This window comes from Macaca fascicularis, chromosome 2 (assembly GCF_037993035.2).
Source record: "Macaca fascicularis isolate 582-1 chromosome 2, T2T-MFA8v1.1".
NCBI lineage: Eukaryota > Metazoa > Chordata > Mammalia > Primates > Cercopithecidae > Macaca > Macaca fascicularis.
In genome coordinates, this window is record NC_088376.1 from 190,894,302 (window position 1) to 190,914,066 (window position 19,765).

A 19,765-nucleotide genomic window follows, 5' to 3' on the forward strand; every position below is an offset into this window, starting at 1 on the left:
CGCCTGCCGCCGCCTCCCTTGAGACTGCCGCCAACTCGGCTGTCGAGTTCCCGGGCCCACAGCTGGGATCTGGGACTCGGCCCTGCCCGGCTAGCGGGGTCGGGACGGCGGGGCGCCGGCGTGCTGGGCTCGGCGCCCGAGGTGGGAGCCCAGACATCGGGAACGTCCCGCGCCCCGCCTCTCCCGCGCCCCCGCCCGAACCCTGAGGCCTGGGGAGCGGGAGGAGGTGCCAAGCGGGCGGACCACGGAGGAGGACATGGGAGGGGAAGTGTTAGGGTAAACGCTGGGATCGGGTTTGTAGTGTGGAGTTACCTATAAAGTGGTTTTAGAAACACCTTCGTGGTGGCAGTTGTTGACGTTCTTGTTCATCTTTTCAGTCGCCCTCCTTTCGTCCCCCATTTTTTCCTTCCATTTGTTTTTCGTGTTTTACAGTAAAGGCATGACTTCCTGGCACAGCAGGGAAAATCGGGTGCAAGCCCAGAAACTATTTCCCCCCCACCACTTGTTGAAAAACTGATTTGAAGGCATCTCCGGGGTTGAACAAACGGAAAGTGCCAGGATTTGATGCGTCTCTGGTTTTGCTCTGGAGACCCTTCCCTGCTAAGTATCAAGACGAAAAAAACTGGAAACTAATCCGGTAAACATTTAAACTTGAAAACTTATGATGAGTTTTATTTTGATCTAGTAAACGATTTGCTTTTTCTCTTTTGTTGGCTAATTCCTGCACTTTTTAATTTCTTCATCTGTTGAAAATGTCTTTATCTTCTACTGAAAACACTTTTGTTCTTTGGGTGTGTAAACTCGAGCATCCTCTACTGGGTGGAAATTTGCCTCTGCAGTAACACAAACAGACTTTTTGAAATTACAAACACATTGGAAAGTATAGGCCTTTCACATTAGCACAAATGTTTGAGCGTTTTATGCTATAAAGAATTACATGCTTATTGTTTTTGAAATCCAAATGTTTAAAGATACAAGACTTTTTACGTAGAAAGTAAGATTTACGCATTACGGGGCACAAATATTTAATATTTCCCACAACTAGGTTAGAACCGTTAATCATAATTGGTACTGATTTGTCGGGGGAGTGTAAAACACATACTATTTACTTAGAATATAAACGTGTAATGGTAAGTATTAGGTAGGAATCATAGCTGTCTTCTGTGCCGTTGCAAACCTGTAGCCTAACACAATATTTGGCAAATGAGAGCTATGCAATTTAAAAAAAAAAAAGTGGAAAAAATAAAAGTAAATCTATTAAAACCTATACTTTGTCGTACTTTCAGAATTTCTGTGGAATGTTTAATCTTCTGTGTCCATGAATGTCTGATACGTTGGCAAATAAAGTTCTTTTGAAACAGAGTTCATGTTACCCAGCTATTCTCTAGTATGTATTCATTGAATACTCCATCGTTTCTGATTGCACTTATAAAGCATAATTCTTCAGAGCACACTTAGAATTATTTCTCTATCATATTTGTGCAGACAGAATTCCATCTTGAATTTTATCAAATTCACTTTAACTTCTTAAGTCTTGGTTATTGTAAGAGCCCAAAGGTATGGCCAGGGAACAATTAAGACTTGATGATTTGTCACCTACCAAAATATGTTCATTATCTAAAGGTTTCAATGCCCATAAGGCTGTGATGTTGGTATTTAGTGCAGTGCTCATAAAAGTGTGTTACTATTGTAAATTGAGAAATTATTAGGCTGCTTCTAGATTAAATATAAATATTTGGACAAATAGTGAAGGTACTCACTTTTTCCATCAAATTTTAATTGAGGTTCTGCTGTATACTAGACACTATGTTCTTGATTTTGTTCTTACTAGTTAATAAGTGAAGTAAATGTTAAATGTAATTACTAATTTTAATGGGAAAAGGAAACAAAAAAGTATTGGAGAAATAAGACTGCATATCGTAACACCTTTTAGAAAATAGACGTATACATGCATTACAAAATAACTTACTTTGAACTGTGTATTTTGGATTTACAATTTAATGTCATTGTTGCTGTTAATTAAATTTTTTTTTGTGGTTTTTACTCAGAACAGTTTTGGAAATTATATTCATCTTCATATAGAATTATGGCAGTTTTTAGGCCCACCTGTTTGAAAAACTTTGTCCACAGTTTTCTAAACTCAGTTGTCCCAGAACTGTGACAGGAAAGAAACTCTTTTGAACTTGAATACATATCTAAATTGGATGAGATTAATACAATTTATATCCTGAATGTAATTTATATCCTAAATGTTGACCTGTTATTAGGTTTCCCTAAATAATAGTGACATCTGGGATAGTTTGAGTTCTTTCTTTATAGTCTAATTTATTTGAATTTCATAAAAATCAAGGAATAGACCTGATTGCTACTGCTTAGTAACTTGTTCTAGTTTTGCCTTTCCTTATATATTTCAGGTAAGCTAAGATTAATAGACACACAGTCTACTAATTTAAGTTGTTTTGAAGTATTTAATCTTAAAGTGTTTATATACTGCCTTTTATTGTTCCAGAATGAACTGTTGTTCTAATACTTATCTTTGTTTCTTTTGTCTTGAAAGAACCATATTTATTTAGAGTCAGAATGGAGCGATTTGTGGTAACGGCACCACCTGCTCGAAACCGTTCTAAGACTGCTCTGTATGTGACGCCCCTGGACCGAGTCACTGAGTTCGGAGGCGAGCTGCATGAGGATGGGGGAAAACTCTTCTGCACGTCTTGCAATGTGGTTCTGAATCATGTCCGCAAGTCTGCCATTAGTGACCACCTCAAGTCAAAGACTCACACCAAGAGGAAGGCAGAATTTGAAGAGCAGAATGTGAGAAAGAAGCAGAGGCCCCTGGCTGCATCCCTTCAGTGCAACAGTACTGCGCAGACAGAGAAAGTCAGTGTTATCCAGGACTTCGTGAAAATGTGCCTGGAAGCCAACATCCCGCTTGAGAAGGCTGATCACCCAGCAGTCCGTGCTTTCCTATCTCGCCATGTGAAGAATGGAGGCTCCATACCCAAGTCAGACCAGCTACGGAGAGCATACCTTCCTGATGGATATGAGAATGAGAATCAACTCCTCAACTCACAAGATTGTTGACTAGGAGGTTACCACCATTGTGATCAAGATAAATGTGGAGTATTAAAGTTATGTGTTGATTGTGTGGTTCATTTTTGTATTTATTTCATTTAAAATCATGTGACGCAGAATAGTTTTGCAATGTGTATATAGTTGCAGGCAAAAAAAAAAAAACAAAACACCTCACTGCAAAACTTATTGTTAATTTTAGTCACCAATGGTATAAAGCAAAACCTAGGTTTAGAGTGTGCTAGGATACCTGAAACCTGATGGTTATCTTTAAAATTAATGGTTTTTCTCCTGAAATGTTTGTGCATGGAAGAACTGCCCTGCTTTTTTACCCTGTTGCCATGTATGATTATTCCTTGTAAGATTACTTAATTACTTGGATTGAAGACTAGCCTATTGAAGCTGCTGCCAGGCAACACCACTTAACAGTAACTTATAGGAATTATTTTCTTTAGAGGATCCTCTTCAAAAAGGAAGGGATAGTGGAAAACTGTTCTTATATCTTCAGATCCCTAGCAGAAATGACTGTTTATTTCAAACTACGTTTTACTTGTATATGATGTAGTTACCTTTACTATCTTTCAATTGCATACTTCCCCTGCCCCCATTTTAAAGGCTTATTGTTGTGTTTTGTAGCAGCTTCAAGTGACCAAAAGACTAAAATCTTTCCATGTCGATGCCAAAAGCCAAGGGGAATTTTGCAGTGACAAGATTTTAGTCTCTTACTATGAATACTAATTTCAAACCATAGCTTTCATTTTAAGCATCATCTTGCATTTGCAAACCTTTTTCTATGTCTTGCTGTTAAAAGACTTCAATGTTGGCATTTTTATTTAAATATGTTATGGTTGAGTTTTCTCTTTTTTATAGAGAATTAGTAATGATTTTTTTGGCTGACAGATCAGATAAAATTACTTTCTATTCATTTTTCTATACAACTTTATGAGTTTATTTAGGTGAATAGACTAGAAACAAGTTTACTTTATCTGCTTTGCCTCCGGTGGTACAAGGTTTTTAACATGGATAGTAAACAATTGTCTAGAAATTCTGGCAGGTTTTTTGTAGTGGAGATCTGGCAGTATCCTGCATAACTGTTGGGGTGAGGAAATTGTTCTCTTAAAGATCAACCATGTTCAGGAAATGATCTCTGTTTGAACCTCACTGTCCTGTAAGGTTATCCAAGTAGCTTAGCCTAGCTAAGTTCTATCAGAGACCCAAATTATATTTTTTGAAAATTTAACAGCTGGAAACTTGGACTAGAGCTTTAATAAGAAATCTTAAATTATTTGAAATTCAAGTTAAAAATACTTATGAGATATATTTCTATTACAAAGCAGTGACAAATGATGCCCTATGTGACTTGGAGATATCTTTGACTTTTACCACAAATCTTCATTTATAAAAGAAAAAGCCAAAGTGAAAAAAAGTTAGATTGTGTATTTTTCAGTAACAGCTTTCCATATCTTAAGATTTTTTTACAGACTTAAGTTTCTAATTCAGGTTGTCAAACTGGCCATTTAACTTCAGAGATTTGCATTGTTTTCATTAAAAAATAAGCCTGCCACCAAAACAAATCACTTATCAAAATGTGAACTGTTTTCCTTATGTTCAGTTATGTTAAAGTAGTATAATAAATGCATGCCTAGAGTAGTGCTCTCATTGATGAAGCACGTGTATGAGGAGACCAGCAGCAAAACAGAACCATATGTGTTTTGCATTTACTTCCTCTAGAAAAGAATTTGCAGGCAACCATGTTTAATTTGAACTATCCAAGATGGTAGATTTTAGAAGCTAGGAATAATTGAGTTTTATAGCACTATTTTCAGAATACAAAAAGTTAGATATACAATCATTCTGTTTTTTGAAATTCCATGTGATTGAAACTGCTCCCTATTATTTGGGTATTCATTTGCACTAATGGCAAAATGTGATGGCAGATCAGCTTTGAGAGTGGTCCTAAGCAGTAAACTGGATGATGTTACATTAGAAAAACATCAATAATTCATATTTAAGTTTCTAGTAGTTACTACTGATTTGATAATCACTTAAATTTTATATATCTTAATGTATTTTTCAGACTCCTAATTCCCACATTCACTGTACCTAGGGGCCTGGTCCATTCTGTTAGGATTATATCCTCTCCTTAGAAATGTTTTCCATCTTGTTGTGGGGATTTGGTATTAATGTTTCTTCATTGATTATGAAACTTTTGTTCCCTGAAACTAATTGACTTTGTCTAAAGTTAAAGAAATAAGGCAGAATGATTGTTGTAGCCTGCTCAAACTGATACAAGTCCCTGAAACCATGATTGGCATATGTTAGATAACAAATGAGGATGTCTAAGAGGCATATGCTGCTTTGGAGGTGTAGTGAACGTGTGTACAGAAGTTTTCAATCTTAACTATATAGTGTTAGTGTGATGCTATACTATTGGAAAAATAGCAACTTTTTTCTATTTTATAAGTTGTATGCATAAACATAAGATTTGTAATGTTTCATTTATAAACTGCCTTCTTCAACACATGTTAATAGTGTTTTCTCAAAGTATTGATAGTATGTCTTCCAGAATTTCACGATATGCTTACAGTAAATAGTTCCTAGCTTGTTGAAATGTTAAATTCTTTGTTGGCTTTCTTTTTGATTCTGTGGGGGTGTATAACAAGCCTGAAGGACATTGTAATCATTTCTTACAGGGTGAAAATTTAGAAAGATTGTGTATGAGAGCCTATATAGTTGTTTTATCCATTATCATCTTTGATTAAGACTTAAAAAAAATGCTATTTCCAGTTAATGCATTTGGCCCTATTGAATTTTCAGGGACCAGAAAACATTAAAGAAAAAGTTCTGCATCTTGTAATGGTAACCAATTAAGCTTGAGATTGTTCTGAAAGTATCAGTTGCTTTAAAACTGTTGTAAGTGCAGTTGGCAAGATCTCCAAGCTGAAACTTCCATGTTAAAATTTTGCCTGTAAGAATTTGCACATGAATGTTAATGGAAAACACAAAATAAAACTTAAGATAGCCCAAAACAAAAGCCACAAACAGTTCATCATTTGGTGCTTAGTCTTTGTAAGGGCTCTCTATTGTATGACTTACCCCAGCTACCATTAAGTGACAAATCACCTTAAAACATGTTCATTTGATTCATAACAAGGAAGATTGGGTCTATGATTTTATTGCAACTCTTAGCCTAAAATAAATTGTTTTAGCTTCTGGTCAACACTGATTAAAATGTGAATAGTGAAGTGGCTATCCTAAACTGGTTTATCTCAACCCATACTATCATAGATTTCTTAGGTAAATACAAATCTTATCTAGTGGTATTCTACTTGTATTCAGAATACTGTATTAAAATTTTACTATTTCATTTTTGTATTCCGTGCTTATTTTTTGCTCACGCATGTATGCTTAGTATAAACGTGTCACTTCTAAAGTTTTGTCTCTTTTAGAAATAAATTTCAGAAAAATTGTTTCAAAAGATTTTGAAAGCACATTTTGTTTTGTGAGTCAATGACAAATATATTTCCTGATTCCAAAACAGCAGAATCTTACTGAGTTATTTTTCTACTAGTTATAGCTCCCTTTTATAATATGAGTCATTAAACTCAATGTAAAAGTATAAAATCTGTCAAATCAGATTCACATCATAGCTACAGATACCCCTTTTGCTCCCAAATTATATAGAGAGTATTTAAGCTTAATCATTGCTTTTAATTGGAAATATTTGTTTTTGTTTTTTTTTTTACTTTTGGAAGTATTAGTTATTAAAGGACCTAATCTGTAAGTTTCACTGTTATATCCTCATTACCACTTGTAACAAAAAATGCATACAAATCAAAAATATTTCAATTTTACATCATTTTGAGGGAAAACCTGCTACTAATCACTTCTGTTTGGCAAAAAGGCAGTTTTTATTTTTTCTGGACTCAAAATGGCAGAAAAGGGCTTAAGTCAATAGTTCTGCTTCCAGTTTATTATTTATTTATTTGTTTGTTTATTTTTGAGATGAAGTCTCGCTCTTGTCCCCCAGGCTGGAGTGCAATGGCGCAATCTCAGCTCACTGCAACTTCAACCTCTCGGGTTCAAGCGATTCTCCTGCCTCAGCCTCCTGAGTAGCTGGGATTACAGCCATGTGCCACCACGCCTGGCTAATTTTTGTATTTTTAGTAGAGACAGGGTTTCACCATATTGGCCAGGCTGGTCTCGAACTCCTGACCTCAGGTGATCCGCCCACCTTGGCCTCCCAAAGTGCGGGGATTACAAACGTGAGCTGCCGCTCCCGGCCCTGCTTCCAATTTAATATTACCAAACCATGAGAGTTCTGTCTTCACTTTTCCTAAAGTGTCTCACCACAACCTTTATTAAATGTAAACCTATTGAATGTGCCTCTGAGTCTTATAAGTTTCTCTTTTTTTCCCCCATTTATGTGTGAATTAAGTTGAATTATGTACCTGTGATAGGTCATGATGCAAGGATACTTCTGGGATCAGACTAGCTAACCCTAGCACTGTGGAAAGCTAAAAAGCTAAAACTAGGAAGTAGAACAAGACTTTGATGTGATGTGTGATTTGCATCATATGAATAACATCACTTCTTTTTTTTTTTTTTTTTTTTTGAGACGGAGTCTCGCTCTGTAGCCCAGGCTGGAGTGCAGTGGCCGGATCTCAGCTCACTGCGAGCTCCGCCTCCCGGGTTCACGCCATTCTCCGGCCTCAGCCTCCCGAGTAGCTGGGACTATAGGCGCCCGCCACCTCGCCCAGCTAGTTTTTGTATTTCTTAGTAGAGACGGGGTTTCACCGTGTTAGCCAGGATGGTCTCGATCTCCTGACCTCGTGATCCGCCCATCTCGGCCTCCCAAAGTGCTGGGATTACAGGCTTGAGCCACCGCGCCCTGCCGAATAACATCACTTCTAACGAATTACCCTTCCCATATGTTACTTGCTTTCAATTGTTTTTATGTATACTATTTAGAGTGAATGCTTCTTAGCTCTTCCTTGCTTAAATGTTGGAATCAGATCATTTGAAAGCCCGTGTCCTCAAGCTCTTGGCCAAATTTGAATAATATGTAATCAACTGGTATTTACTGAATCTCTGTCTCTGACACTAGCCACTGGGGGATACAGCAGAAAAAATAATAATCCCAGCCCTTAATGAGCATGCATTCTAGTTAAGAGTCATTGTTATCATATAGTGACCCTGGGGGGTGGGGTGATTAGGGAGGTCTTTGTTCTTTCTAGGCAGCTCCTTTAAGCATTCATCATGAAACTTGTTGCCAGTAAATAGTTATCACTGGTTCATCTGGATTCTCATTTTGTATAGGAAGGGCAATAAAAGTTCAAAATTTGCAGATTTTTTAAAAGGTCTGCCTCTCCTTTGAAAATCTGGTAGTCTATATAATCCATAAAATAATAGTTTTCAGAATCTGTTAGGTGATGTAAGTGACCAATTTAAATGCTTGTAAAGTAAGAACCTGCCACAGACACTTTACTGAAATACAGTAAGGCACTTCATTGAATATTTCATATCAAGATAGTCACTGGTGTATCTATTGACACATTAATGATTATCATAATTCAGTCGTCTGGGTTAGTATGTATATTAGATGATATAGTCTCCAAACCTTTGTTTTTTGTTTTTTGTTTTTGAGACGGAGTCTCGCTCTGTCGCCCAGGCTGGAGTGCAGTGACTCGATCTGGGCTCACTGCAAGCTCCTCCTCCCGGGTTCACGCCATTCTCCTGCCTCAGCCTCTGGAGTAGCTGGGACAACAGGCGCCGCCACGACACCCAGCTAATTTTTTGTACTTTTTAGTAGAGACGGGGTTTCACCATGTTGGCCAGGATGGTCTCGATCTCCTGACCTCGTGATCCACCTGGCTTGGCCTCCCAAAGTGCTGGGATAACAGGCGTGAGCCACCGCGCCTGGCCTCTCCAAACTTTTAAAATATAACAGGAATCGGTGTGTAATAGACTAGGTTTTTATATCCCTTTTTCCTTTTTGAATGTTTTTCTTTTTACCATGCTTAGGTAGTACCTATTCAATAGTAATAATGATGATAATAATGACAATTTTATGTATTTTTAATCTAGTAAATTCTACTTTTTTGTTTGTTTGTTTTTTTGAGATGAAGTCTCACTCTGTCGCCCAGGCTGGAGTGCAGTGGTACGATCTCGGCTCTCTGTAATTTCTGCCTGTGCCTCCTGAGTAGCTGGGACTACAGGCGTGCACCACCTTGCCTGGCTAATTTTTTGTAGTTTTAGTAGAGATGGGGTCTCACTGTGTTAGCCAGGATAGTCCGGATCTCCTGACCTTGTGATCTGCCCACCTCAGCCTCCCAAAGGGCAAATTCTACTTTTATGAATATATCCTACAGAAATAAAATAGCAATATATAAAGATATATGTAAAAGGAAGTTCATTTTAATATAGTAGTAAACAACTACAAATATTCTGAATGTCCCTCAGTAGGACAGTGGTCAAAACATTATAACACATCTATGTTATGAGCTGTTTAAGTGACCTAAAATTATGGATCAGAAGAGATGTCTACAGTAATTGCTAGCTTAAAAAATTACAGTGTATTTTCTCACTTTTGAAAAAAATAGAACAAGGCTATATAAGTGCAATATACTTGTACCAGATGAGCAGACACACGCCGAATGTTAAAATCACAGGCAAGTTGTGACACTAAATGGGGCAGGGGGGAGAATATTCATCTGCCTTTTTATACATTCTTGTATGGTTGACTTATTTAAACCAATTATATATTATTTTTGTCACACACAAAATATAAGGTAGACTTTTATTGAAACCTGTTCACACAATAGTGATATCCAAACTGTAAAGAATAGCAATATGACATAATTCATCTACCTTATTAATGAAAATATTAAATCATTTTAATTCTTTAATTTTCATGTAAGAATTTTAATTGATGAGCAAATATTCATTTATTTAATTATTATTATTTTTTTGAGATGGTATCTCACTCTGTCCCCAGGCTGGAGTGCAGTGGTGCGACCTCGGCTCACTGCAACCTCCTCCTCCCGGGTTCAAGCGATTCTCCTGCCTCAGCCTCCTGAGTAGTTGGGATTACAAGCATGTGCCACCATGTCCAGCTAATTTTTGTATTTTTAGTAGAGATGGGGTTTCACCATGTTGGCCAGGATGGTCTCGATCTGACCTCATGATCCGCCCTCCTTGACCTTCCAAAGTGCTGGGATTACAGGCGTGAGCCGCTGCGCCCTGCCTAGCAAGTATTTTTAAGTATCTTTTTTGAATTCTTTTATAAAATTAAGTTGCACCTTTAAAAAGTTAAGGCATCATTATTTTTTCCAAGTCATTCATTACTAAGCAGGTAATTGGGGAGCAGGGTCAGTTTCAAAGCTATGACTTTATTATCCCTGCATCTTTACTCTAAAAGTAGCCTATGCCTTCTAGATGTTTACAGTAATTGTATAAATTACTCCACTCTGCTTTAATAATGCCTATAACAAACATAAATTTAATCACTACTAAAACCCTGTAGATAGTTTTCAAAATCTGCTAGTTAATGGGAATAAGATCAATGGCATACATATCATCAGGTGATTCTTTACAACTTACAACAATTTCTATATGCCACCTTAATTTTCTTTTTCAGAAAATCAGTATCAGATAAGGATTGGAACTTCATACCTGGTAATCATTTGTCATCTTCCTCTCCAGGAAGATTGCTAATTCAGAATGTACAGTCCTTTGAGTGTTGTTTTCTGCTGAGGGATCACCTAGCATCTCCTTGCTTAGTGATAAAATACTAGTTCCTTTACTACTCAGTGTAGTAGTGGTAATATAACACAGTCAAGGTGCCTTCTTTCCTTATATGAATGGCCATCCGTTCTTAATCTTTCTTTCCTATATTACTTTCTTCTTTCTCTCCTAATGGCTCCTCCTCTCCCTTGCAGATTCTAAATGCTGCCCCTTTGGCCCAAACTTTTAGGTACATCCACGAAATGAAGCAGATTTTTGTAATTCAGTCTTCAAATATTGCCAGAATGCTGCATCTAGTATCTTCATCAAGACATACATGCTCATGTCTCTGGATTCTACATGTCTATAGAAACATATTTTACAATAAAATTTTTTGCCACTATTGTTAGTCAGTTAACCTTTAACTCATGAGGTGAATAGTAATGTCTGTCACCTTGACTTTTGTGTCTGTTAACTGCTATTAACCATGAAGCTAATGCTATATATATATGTGTGTGTGTGTGCGATCAATTTATTGTTCCCTTAAGGCTATATAAAGTACCAATGTGTTAGCATTAGCTTGTTTTAGTCTGTTTTCACACTGCTATAAAGAACTGCCCAAGACTGTGTAATTTATAAAGAAAAGAGGTTTAATCAACCCAGAGTTCGGTATGGCTGGGGAGGTCTCAAGAAACGTACAATCATGGCAGAAGAGGAAGCAGGCACATCTTACATGGCAGCAAGCAAGAGAGAGCATATGAAGGAGGAACTGTCAAACACTTGTAAAACCATCAGATCTTTTGAGAACTCACTCATTGTCATGAGAAGAGCATGGGAAAAACCACTCCCATGATCCAAGCACCTCCCTCCCTCAACATGTGGAGATTACAGGTCCCTCCTTTGACATGTAGGGATTATAAATTGACATGAGATGTGGGTGGGGACACAGAGCCAAACCATATCAATGCCGCATTTAGGAAAGAACTAACATTTACAAATATGTTTTAAAATTATATTCAGCATATCTTGGTATCATTTTATTTGCATCTGTATTCTTTTTAGATTTGATATTTTTGCTAAAACAATAGGTGCACACAGTTCTGATTATAAGTCATTTAGCATTATCTGATTTTTTAAACTGTGTGCACATCTTGTTTTAGCAAAAATGTCAGATAAAAAAATCAGATAATGCTAAATGACTTATAATCAGTAATCCCTGCCTCCCCATTCACCTGTTTTAAACTCATTTTGCTATTTCTTCTGATACTTACTTTCACTTTTTATTTCCTTCTTTTTAGAGATGGGTCCCTGTGCTCTGTCACCCAAGCTGGAATACAGTGGCACAATGATAGCTCACTGTAGCCTTGAGCTCCTGGGCTCAAGGGATCCTCCCACCTCAGCCTCCTAAGTAGCTGGGGCTACAGGCAGATGCCACCATGCTTAGCTAATTTTTAAAATATTGTGTACATATACACAATATGGGGGATCTTGGTTTGTTGCCCAGGCTTGTCTCAAACTCCTGACTTCAAGCTGTCCTTCTGCCTCTCTCTCCAAAAGTACTGGGATTATAGGCATGGGCCACTGCACCTGGACTTACTTTCATAGTTTTAAATAATATGCTTATACTACCATTTTTGAATTATCAGTTTTACACATGATGCTTAAAATGAAGATTTTGTTCTCTTTCTACTATTATCATCCCACATTTTTCTCACTATAGGATTTTTATGTAGTTAAAATCAGTAGGCAGTATTTCAGTTTTTATGGCCATGTAAATGATTGCTCACCATCGAACCAAGTAGTACACTGTGATTTTTTTCCCGTCTCCTATAATTTTTCTTAAATCTAATAATTTTATCTTTTTTCCCTTTGTTTTGCATTCTATTTTCTCCAAATACATCAATAGATATGACAAACACCTATAAATAATCTTTCCAAACACTAATATATGTCAATTAAACTATAAATTCCTTTTTTTCTTTCCTGAGGCCCCCTGTCTCCTTCTTTCCTCCTGCTTATAATTCTGAACTTAGTTTCCTCTAAGTCTAATACAGTGGTTATCCTGGGATGTCTTTTGCTTTACTGCTTTTCTGGCTAGTTCCTTCCTTTTCCGTATCCCAGATCCTATGCCTTGCTTAATCCATTGCTTGGCATAAGCATATCCTCCAAAAGCTTCCTGAGAAAGACCCCGAAGGGATATTTCTTAATATCTTGTGTGACTGAAAATAGCTTCATTATTCCCTCATGATTAATTAAAAGTTTGGCTAAGTGGACCGAAAATAATTTTCTTTAATAATATGAAGGCATTGCTCCATAAATATAAATCACAGTGCCCTATTTGGTGTTTTGGTATCTAGAGTTGTATTATGAAGTATAGTGCTTTTCTCAATATTGTTTGTAAATATATAGTGTGATTTTATATTATATTTATAATATGAATATTAACCACCTCAGAAAGAGCAAAGCAGAGATATCCCAGGATGACTGCTGCATTAGACCTGCAGAAATGTAAGTTCAGATTGGAGAAAGAGTAAAGAGGCCTGAGAAGAGAGATCTTCAGAAAAATAAATGTAATATATAATGTTATATTGTATTATCGCTTTGATAATATACTCTCCTACACTAACTTTATCCTGCTTTGAATTTGTAAGACGTCTTTATTCTTTTCAGAACATTTACTTTTATAGGATCCCATTTTAGGTCTATGATTACAATATATTCTGTTATCTCTCTGTGACTATTACAATTTTCTCTTTTTTTTTTTGGAGACAGAGTTTCACCCTTCCACCCAGGCTGGAGTGTAGTGGCACGATCTCGGCTCACTGCAACCTCTGCTTTCCGGTTTCAAGCGATTATCTTGCCTCAGCCTCCCGAGTAGCTGGGATTACAGGTGCCTACCACCACACCCAGGTAATTTTTGTATTTTTAGTAGAGATGGGGCTTCACCATGTTGGCCAGGCTGGTCTATAACTCCTGACCTTGCGATCTGCCCACTTCAGCCTCCCAAAGTGCTGGGATTACAGGCATGAGTCACTGTGCGCAGACAACTATTATAATTTTTTAAAGCTTTCTTCTACTTCTGCATCATCTCTGGTTCCTCTATTTCTGACTGCTTGTTTAGTCTGTCTCTTTCCTATTAGAAACATTGTATTTTCCACACACAGCCTCATTACGACTTTTCCTGTGTACCAAATACCTTAATAACTGAGAAGAAATTCATAGTAGCCTTAAAAGGAACAAAAGGAACCGATGAGCAGATAAGATATCTTGAGGAATTTCTGGACAAGGGAAAGGTTGATTTACGGATGATGAAAAGTAGATTGTATTGAATTGATTGAGAAGCAAAAGAACAGAGAAAATCCAAAGCCCAAAATGCTTCAAAGAAAATCACTTTCTGAAAAAACCACTTCTGAATTCAGAGCAGATTCAGAAAAATGGCAAATGAAACTGAACAAAAATGAAGAGGAGGAGATGTTGTCTCTGAATAATCATCAGGGTGAATGATTATACAGTGTCTTACTATTCTTCTTACATATGCTAAACAGAAGGTAGCACTGTTTAATTGTTTAAGAGTAGAATATAAAACCTATAAACTACATTATAATAAAATGAACTGCTTATTATCACTAGTATGCCTTCCGTTATCACATAGAAAGGCCTAGAAAACATTATTCCAAAGAGGAATTTGTGATGTCTAGACTACTGTCAATGAAAGAAAAGAGGCAAATATCTGCCCAGCTCCTAAATGCAGCAAACTCCTTTACTATCTGTGATGATTAACTTTATGTGTCAACTTGCCATGGGTGTCTGGATATTGGTCAAACATTATTTAGGGGTATGTCTATGAGGGTGTTTTGGATGAGATTAACACTTGAATCTGAAGATTGAGTAAAGCAGATTGCCCTCCCTAATGTGCAGGGTTGGGGGCCCATTCAATCAGATGAAGGCCTGAATAGAATAAAAAGACTGACCCTTCCGAAAGTAAGGGAGAGTCTTCTACCACCTGACTGCCTTGTGCTGGGACGTTGGTTTCTTCCTGCCTTCAAAATCAAACTGAAACATTGGCTCTTCCTGGGTCTTCAGCCTATCAGCAATTGGAATGAAGCCACATGATTGGTTTGCCTGGTTTTCAGGCTCACGGAAATGATACCACCAACTCTTCTGTGTCTCCAGCTTGCTGACTGCACCTCTTGGGACCTGTCATTCTGTATATTTGTGTGAGGTAATTCTTTATAATAAATCTCTCTCTCACCCAGATAAATAGATCTTTTTCTCTGTGAATATATACATCCTATTGGCTCTATTTGTTTATATAGGATGGTAACTAATACAAATTTTGTCACTAAGAGTGATTCCAGAAGAACAGAATTTTAATGATGAGTTTTAGAAATTAATTCTGGGATTTCTGGAATTGGGTCTCTAAGATGATTAAATTTGTAAGCACTAATGATTTTATTTTCAGTAGGAAAAGAGCAGTAATAGTTCATGGCATGATCTGACAATGGAGATACACAAAATACCACCATTGGATACTCAACTACTTACAAGAAGCAAGAATCTATGTATAAGATACTTTGAAATATTTTTGGCAAACTAATGAGTATAATGAGATGGGCTGGTTGCTTCTAATGTCACTGAATAAAGTGGAGAAAGAAAAGAAAACGATGAACCCAGGCATTTGAATTTCCAACTCACGTGCTGCATGAATGACCTAAAAGCTTCTGTGTGTGCCCTGAAGAAGACCCTCAGCTCTGGTACCTGCAGGGCTGAGATTGCTGAGAATCAAACCCAGATTCTCATTCTGTGACTTGCTAAATTACAGTGTAAGTTGAACTCCCAGCCTTGTTAAGTATGAACTGTTAAAGTGAGGATACTGATTGGGAAGGAATGGTATCCTGAAAGTTGGCATGAGCATTTGTGGGAAAGGCCTGATAAACCTCAGTGCCATTGAACCCCTGAATGTCAGTGGGGTCCCTCCTGAACCCCAGTAGGAGAAGCCACTCCACCTTGACTGAGAGCTGCCTCTCCATTCCCATCTGAGGAGATTAACCACACTACCTGAGGAAATTGTAATGACCTCCACTAAAGCAGTTGCAGTTGCCATGCAAGACAACCATGAGTCTTCTCAGGATTCACTCCCAATACCCTTCCTTGCTTCTTGACCCATAAATAGACTTAAGACCCTAGAGGTTCCTAGAGATGAGATACAAAGTGTGGCCCATAAGCTGCAGTGCTACACTCCAAAATAATTACTTGGGCTTTTAATTTACACAAGAAGAAATCCAGGGGCAACATATGTGGGAATAGTTACTAAGGGTGTGGGATAATAGTGGAAGAAATATAAAGTTGGATAAGGCCAAATTTATTGATATGAGCCCACTAAGCAGAGATTCGACATTTAATGTTGCAGCTTAGAGTCGGGCCTATGGAGGTCTGGTAATCAATGGAGTTTCAGTTGAGGTCCATCTCACAGTGAGTCCCATGGACCCCTAAGCCTAACCTATGGCTATTCCTTCAGTTCCAGAAAGCTTCTTCAGTTTCTTCAGTTCCAGAAATTGGCACAAATATACTCAACAGCTGACAGAATCCCCACATTGGTGCCCTGACCTGTGGCGTGAGGGCTATTCTGGTGGCAAAGGCCAAGTACAATTACCTCTACCTAAGGATACAATAAAACAAAAGCCAGAGCACATTCCTGAAGGGATTGCAGAGATCAGTGCCCCCATTCAAAGACTTGAAAGACATAGAGGTGGTGATTCCCACCACATCCCCATTCAACTTATCTATTTGGCCTGTGCAGAGGACAGACGGACCTTTCAAAATGACAGTGGATTATTGTAAGCTTCACCAGGTGGTCACTCCAATTGCAACTGCTCTACCAGATGTGGTTTAATTTCTTGAGCAAATGAACACATCCCCTGGTACTTGATCTGAAAAGTGCTTTTTCCTTCATACCTGTCTTTATTGACAGTTTAAAGCAGTTTGCTTTTAGCTGCCAGAGCCAGAAATATACCTTCATGATCCTACTTCTGGGGTCTATCAGCTCTCCAGCCATATGTCATAATTTTGTTCACAGAGATTTTATTGTCTTTCCCTTTTATAAGGGATCACACTGGTCCATGATAGTATGTTAATCATGTGAACAAGAAGTAGCCACTACCCTAGATGTACTGGTAAGACATTTGCATGTCAGAGAAATACATCTGACACAAATTGAAGGCCCATAAAGTCAAGGAAACAAAAGACAAACAAAATAGGGTAAAAATAGTGATCTTCCACCTCAATGACGTTTCTCAGGGTCTAGTGGTGTGGAACGTGCCAAGATATTCCTTCTAAGATGGAGGATAAGTTGCTGCATATGGTCCCTCCTACAAATACAAAAAAAACAAACAAATAAACAAACAAAAGAGCCATAATGCTTCATGGACCTCTTTGGATTTTGGAGGCAATACATTCTTTATTTCGATATGTTACTCCAGCCCATCTAGTGAATGATCAGAAAAACTGCTAGTTTTGCCTGAGAACAAAAGAAGGTTCTGCCACAGATCCAGGCTGCCTTGCAACTTCTTTGCCAGGGCCATATGATCCTGCCATCCAGTGGTGTTGAGAGTGTCAGCAGCAGATAGGGATGCCGTTTGGAGCTTTTGGCAGGCCCCTAATAGGTGAGTGACAGTGGAGGCCCTTAGGATTTAGAGCAAAGCACTGCTATCCTTTGCAGGGAACTACTCTGTTTTTGAGAAACAGCTCTTGGCCTGCTACCAAATTTTAGTAGAGGCTGACTGTTTAGCCATGGGCAACCACTAAGTTACCATATGACCTGAGTGGTCCATGATGAATGGAGTGATATCTGATCTACTTAACCATAAAGTTAGGTGTGTACAGTGGTACTCCATCATCCAACAGAAGTGGTAAATATTTAAATCAAGCACAAGTATCTTACATGAATAAGTGGCCCAAATGCTCATGGTCTCCATACCTGCTACATTACCTTCTCTCTCCCAGCCTGCACCTATGGCCTCATGGGAAGTTCTCTACATTCAGTTGGTGGAGGAAGAGAAGATTCAGGTATGGTTTACAGATAGTTTCACATAATATGCAGGCACTAGCCCAAAGTGAGCAGCTGCAGCAATACAGCCCTTTTCTGGAGGCTGTGAAGTACCAAGATGAAGGGAAGTCTTAATGTGCAGAATGTTGATCTGTGCACCCGGTTGTTCACTTTGACTGGATGGAGAAATGGCCAAACATGCAATTATATGCTGATTCATGGGCTACAGCCTGTGGTTTGGCTAAATGGTGAGGGACTTGGAAGGAACATGATTAGAAAATTGGTGACAAGGAAATCTGAGGAAAGGATACGTGGATAGACCGCTTTCAATAGGCCAAAAAAATGTGGAGATATTTGTATCCTATGGGAATGTTCACCAATATGTGACCTCAGCAGAGGAGGATTTTAGGAGTTAAGTGGACAGGATGGCCTGTTCTGTGGACTAGTCAGCCTCTTTCCCCGACCATCCCTGTCATTGTCCAGTGGGCTCGTGAACAAAGCGGCCATGGTGGCAGTGATATGGACAGGAGGGAGGAGGACAGGGTCCCTGGCAAGGGCCCTACCCTCAAGCCTAGACCTGTGGCCCAAAATGAGAACGGGCATTCCTGTTTTTGCCCCAGACATTGCCTTTTGGCCCACCACAGCCCCCTATCCTCTGCCCATATAAACTCCAAACCCCAGGATCCATGAGCAGAAAGCAGCAGAGTGGTGTGGGAGAGAAGCAGAGAAGAGAGAAAGCATCTGAACATCAAGAGGAGTTCAGCTGGGGGCAGTTGGAGAGGGGATTGACGACGGGATGGCCAAGCTCCAAGGGAAGATCATCTTCCCACCCCATTCCCTCTCCAGCTCCCCATCTCGATCACTCAATGAAATTCCCACAATTACCATCCTTCAAGTCCGAGTAATCTGATTCTTCCTGGATGCAAGACAAGAATTTGGGATGCACTGGGTGTAGGAACCCAAAAAGGCTGTCACACTGCCTCTTTACTGAGCTGTTTAACACTTAAGCTGTCCACAGTGGGAGGGCTAAAAGAGCATTGTAACACCCCTAGACACTGCTGTGAGGCCAGATCCCAAAAGCACTTGCCCTGGCCCCTGCACCTGCTCACCTGCATGCTCCTCTTCCCATAAAGGGTTTGAGTGCATGGTGGCCGAACGAATGAACCACACCTCTGTTGCACGTCCCATGAGGGAGTCAGGGAACTCTCCTGTTTCAGCAGGATGGAGGTTATGCAGGGGCTCAGTAGTATAAAATCCCACCAACCAAGGCCAACCTGGCTATAGCCACCACTGAGTTCCTGATCTGCCAGTGGGAGAGACTAACACTAATAGGCACAATTGCCTGAGGTGGTCACCCAGCATCTAGTGGCAGGTTACATCGAACCTCTTCCATCATAGAAGGGGCAGCATCTTGTTCTTACTGGAATAGACACTCTTGATATGGATTTGCCTTCCCCCTACACACTATTTCTACCCAATCTATCACCTGTGAACTTATGGCATGCCTTATACACCATAATAGTATTCCATATAACATTTGTTTTCATCAAGGAACTCAACTTATAGCAAATAAAGTATGGCAACGGGCCCGTTCTCATGCGTTCCCTAGTCTTACCATATTTTTCATCATCTGCAAGAAGCTGTCTTAGCAGAGGGGTGGAATGACCTTCTAAAGACAGGGTTCCAGAACCAGCTAGGTGGCATTACCTTTCAAGGCTAGGACAAGGCTCTTCAGAGGGCTTTATATGCTTTGGATCAGCATCCAATACATGGTGCTGCTTCTCCCATGGCCAAGATTCATGAGTCCCAGAATCAAGGACTGAAAATGGGAGAAGCACCATTCACTAGTACCCCTAATGGCCCACTAGCAAAATGTTTGCTTCCTGATTCCTCAGTCTTATGTTCTGCTGGTCTAGAAGTCTT

The 19,765-nt window shown here is 38.9% G+C and overlaps 2 protein-coding genes across 5 annotated transcripts in view; both read left to right on the forward strand.

Moving 5' to 3' along the window:
- The window catches only part of LOC135964368 (uncharacterized), a 94,981-nt gene extending 88,431 nt beyond the window's left edge, over positions 1-6,550 (forward strand). For 2 of the 3 annotated variants that reach the window (XM_045385314.3, XM_015445363.4), the window contains 2 exons: positions 433-637; positions 2,558-6,550. In XM_045385314.3, the coding sequence (XP_045241249.2) occupies positions 433-517 (85 nt within the window). In that variant the 3' untranslated portion in view covers positions 518-637; positions 2,558-6,550. Of the gene's footprint in view, positions 1-432; positions 638-1,286; positions 1,388-2,557 lie in introns of all 3 variants that reach the window. The other variant, XM_074033662.1, reaches the window with a different exon arrangement.
- CGGBP1 (CGG triplet repeat binding protein 1) lies at positions 440-6,550 on the forward strand. Of its 2 annotated transcripts, XM_065539296.2 has the most exons (3): positions 440-637; positions 1,287-1,387; positions 2,558-6,550. In XM_065539296.2, exon 3 carries the CDS (start codon positions 2,581-2,583, stop codon positions 3,082-3,084), a length of 504 nt encoding a protein of 167 aa, XP_065395368.1. In that variant the 5' UTR covers positions 440-637; positions 1,287-1,387; positions 2,558-2,580; the 3' UTR covers positions 3,085-6,550. The 2 variants fall into 2 exon arrangements, with proteins under 2 accessions (XP_065395368.1, XP_045241254.1); XM_045385319.3 differs by lacking the exon at positions 1,287-1,387.
- Positions 6,551-19,765: the final 13,215 nt, after the last annotated feature.

Bases quoted from the DNA above. Each gene is read 5' to 3' on its own strand.
- CGGBP1 (XM_065539296.2), top strand. From the start codon at position 2,581: ATGGAGCGATTTGTGGTAACGGCACCACCTGCTCGAAACCGTTCTAAG.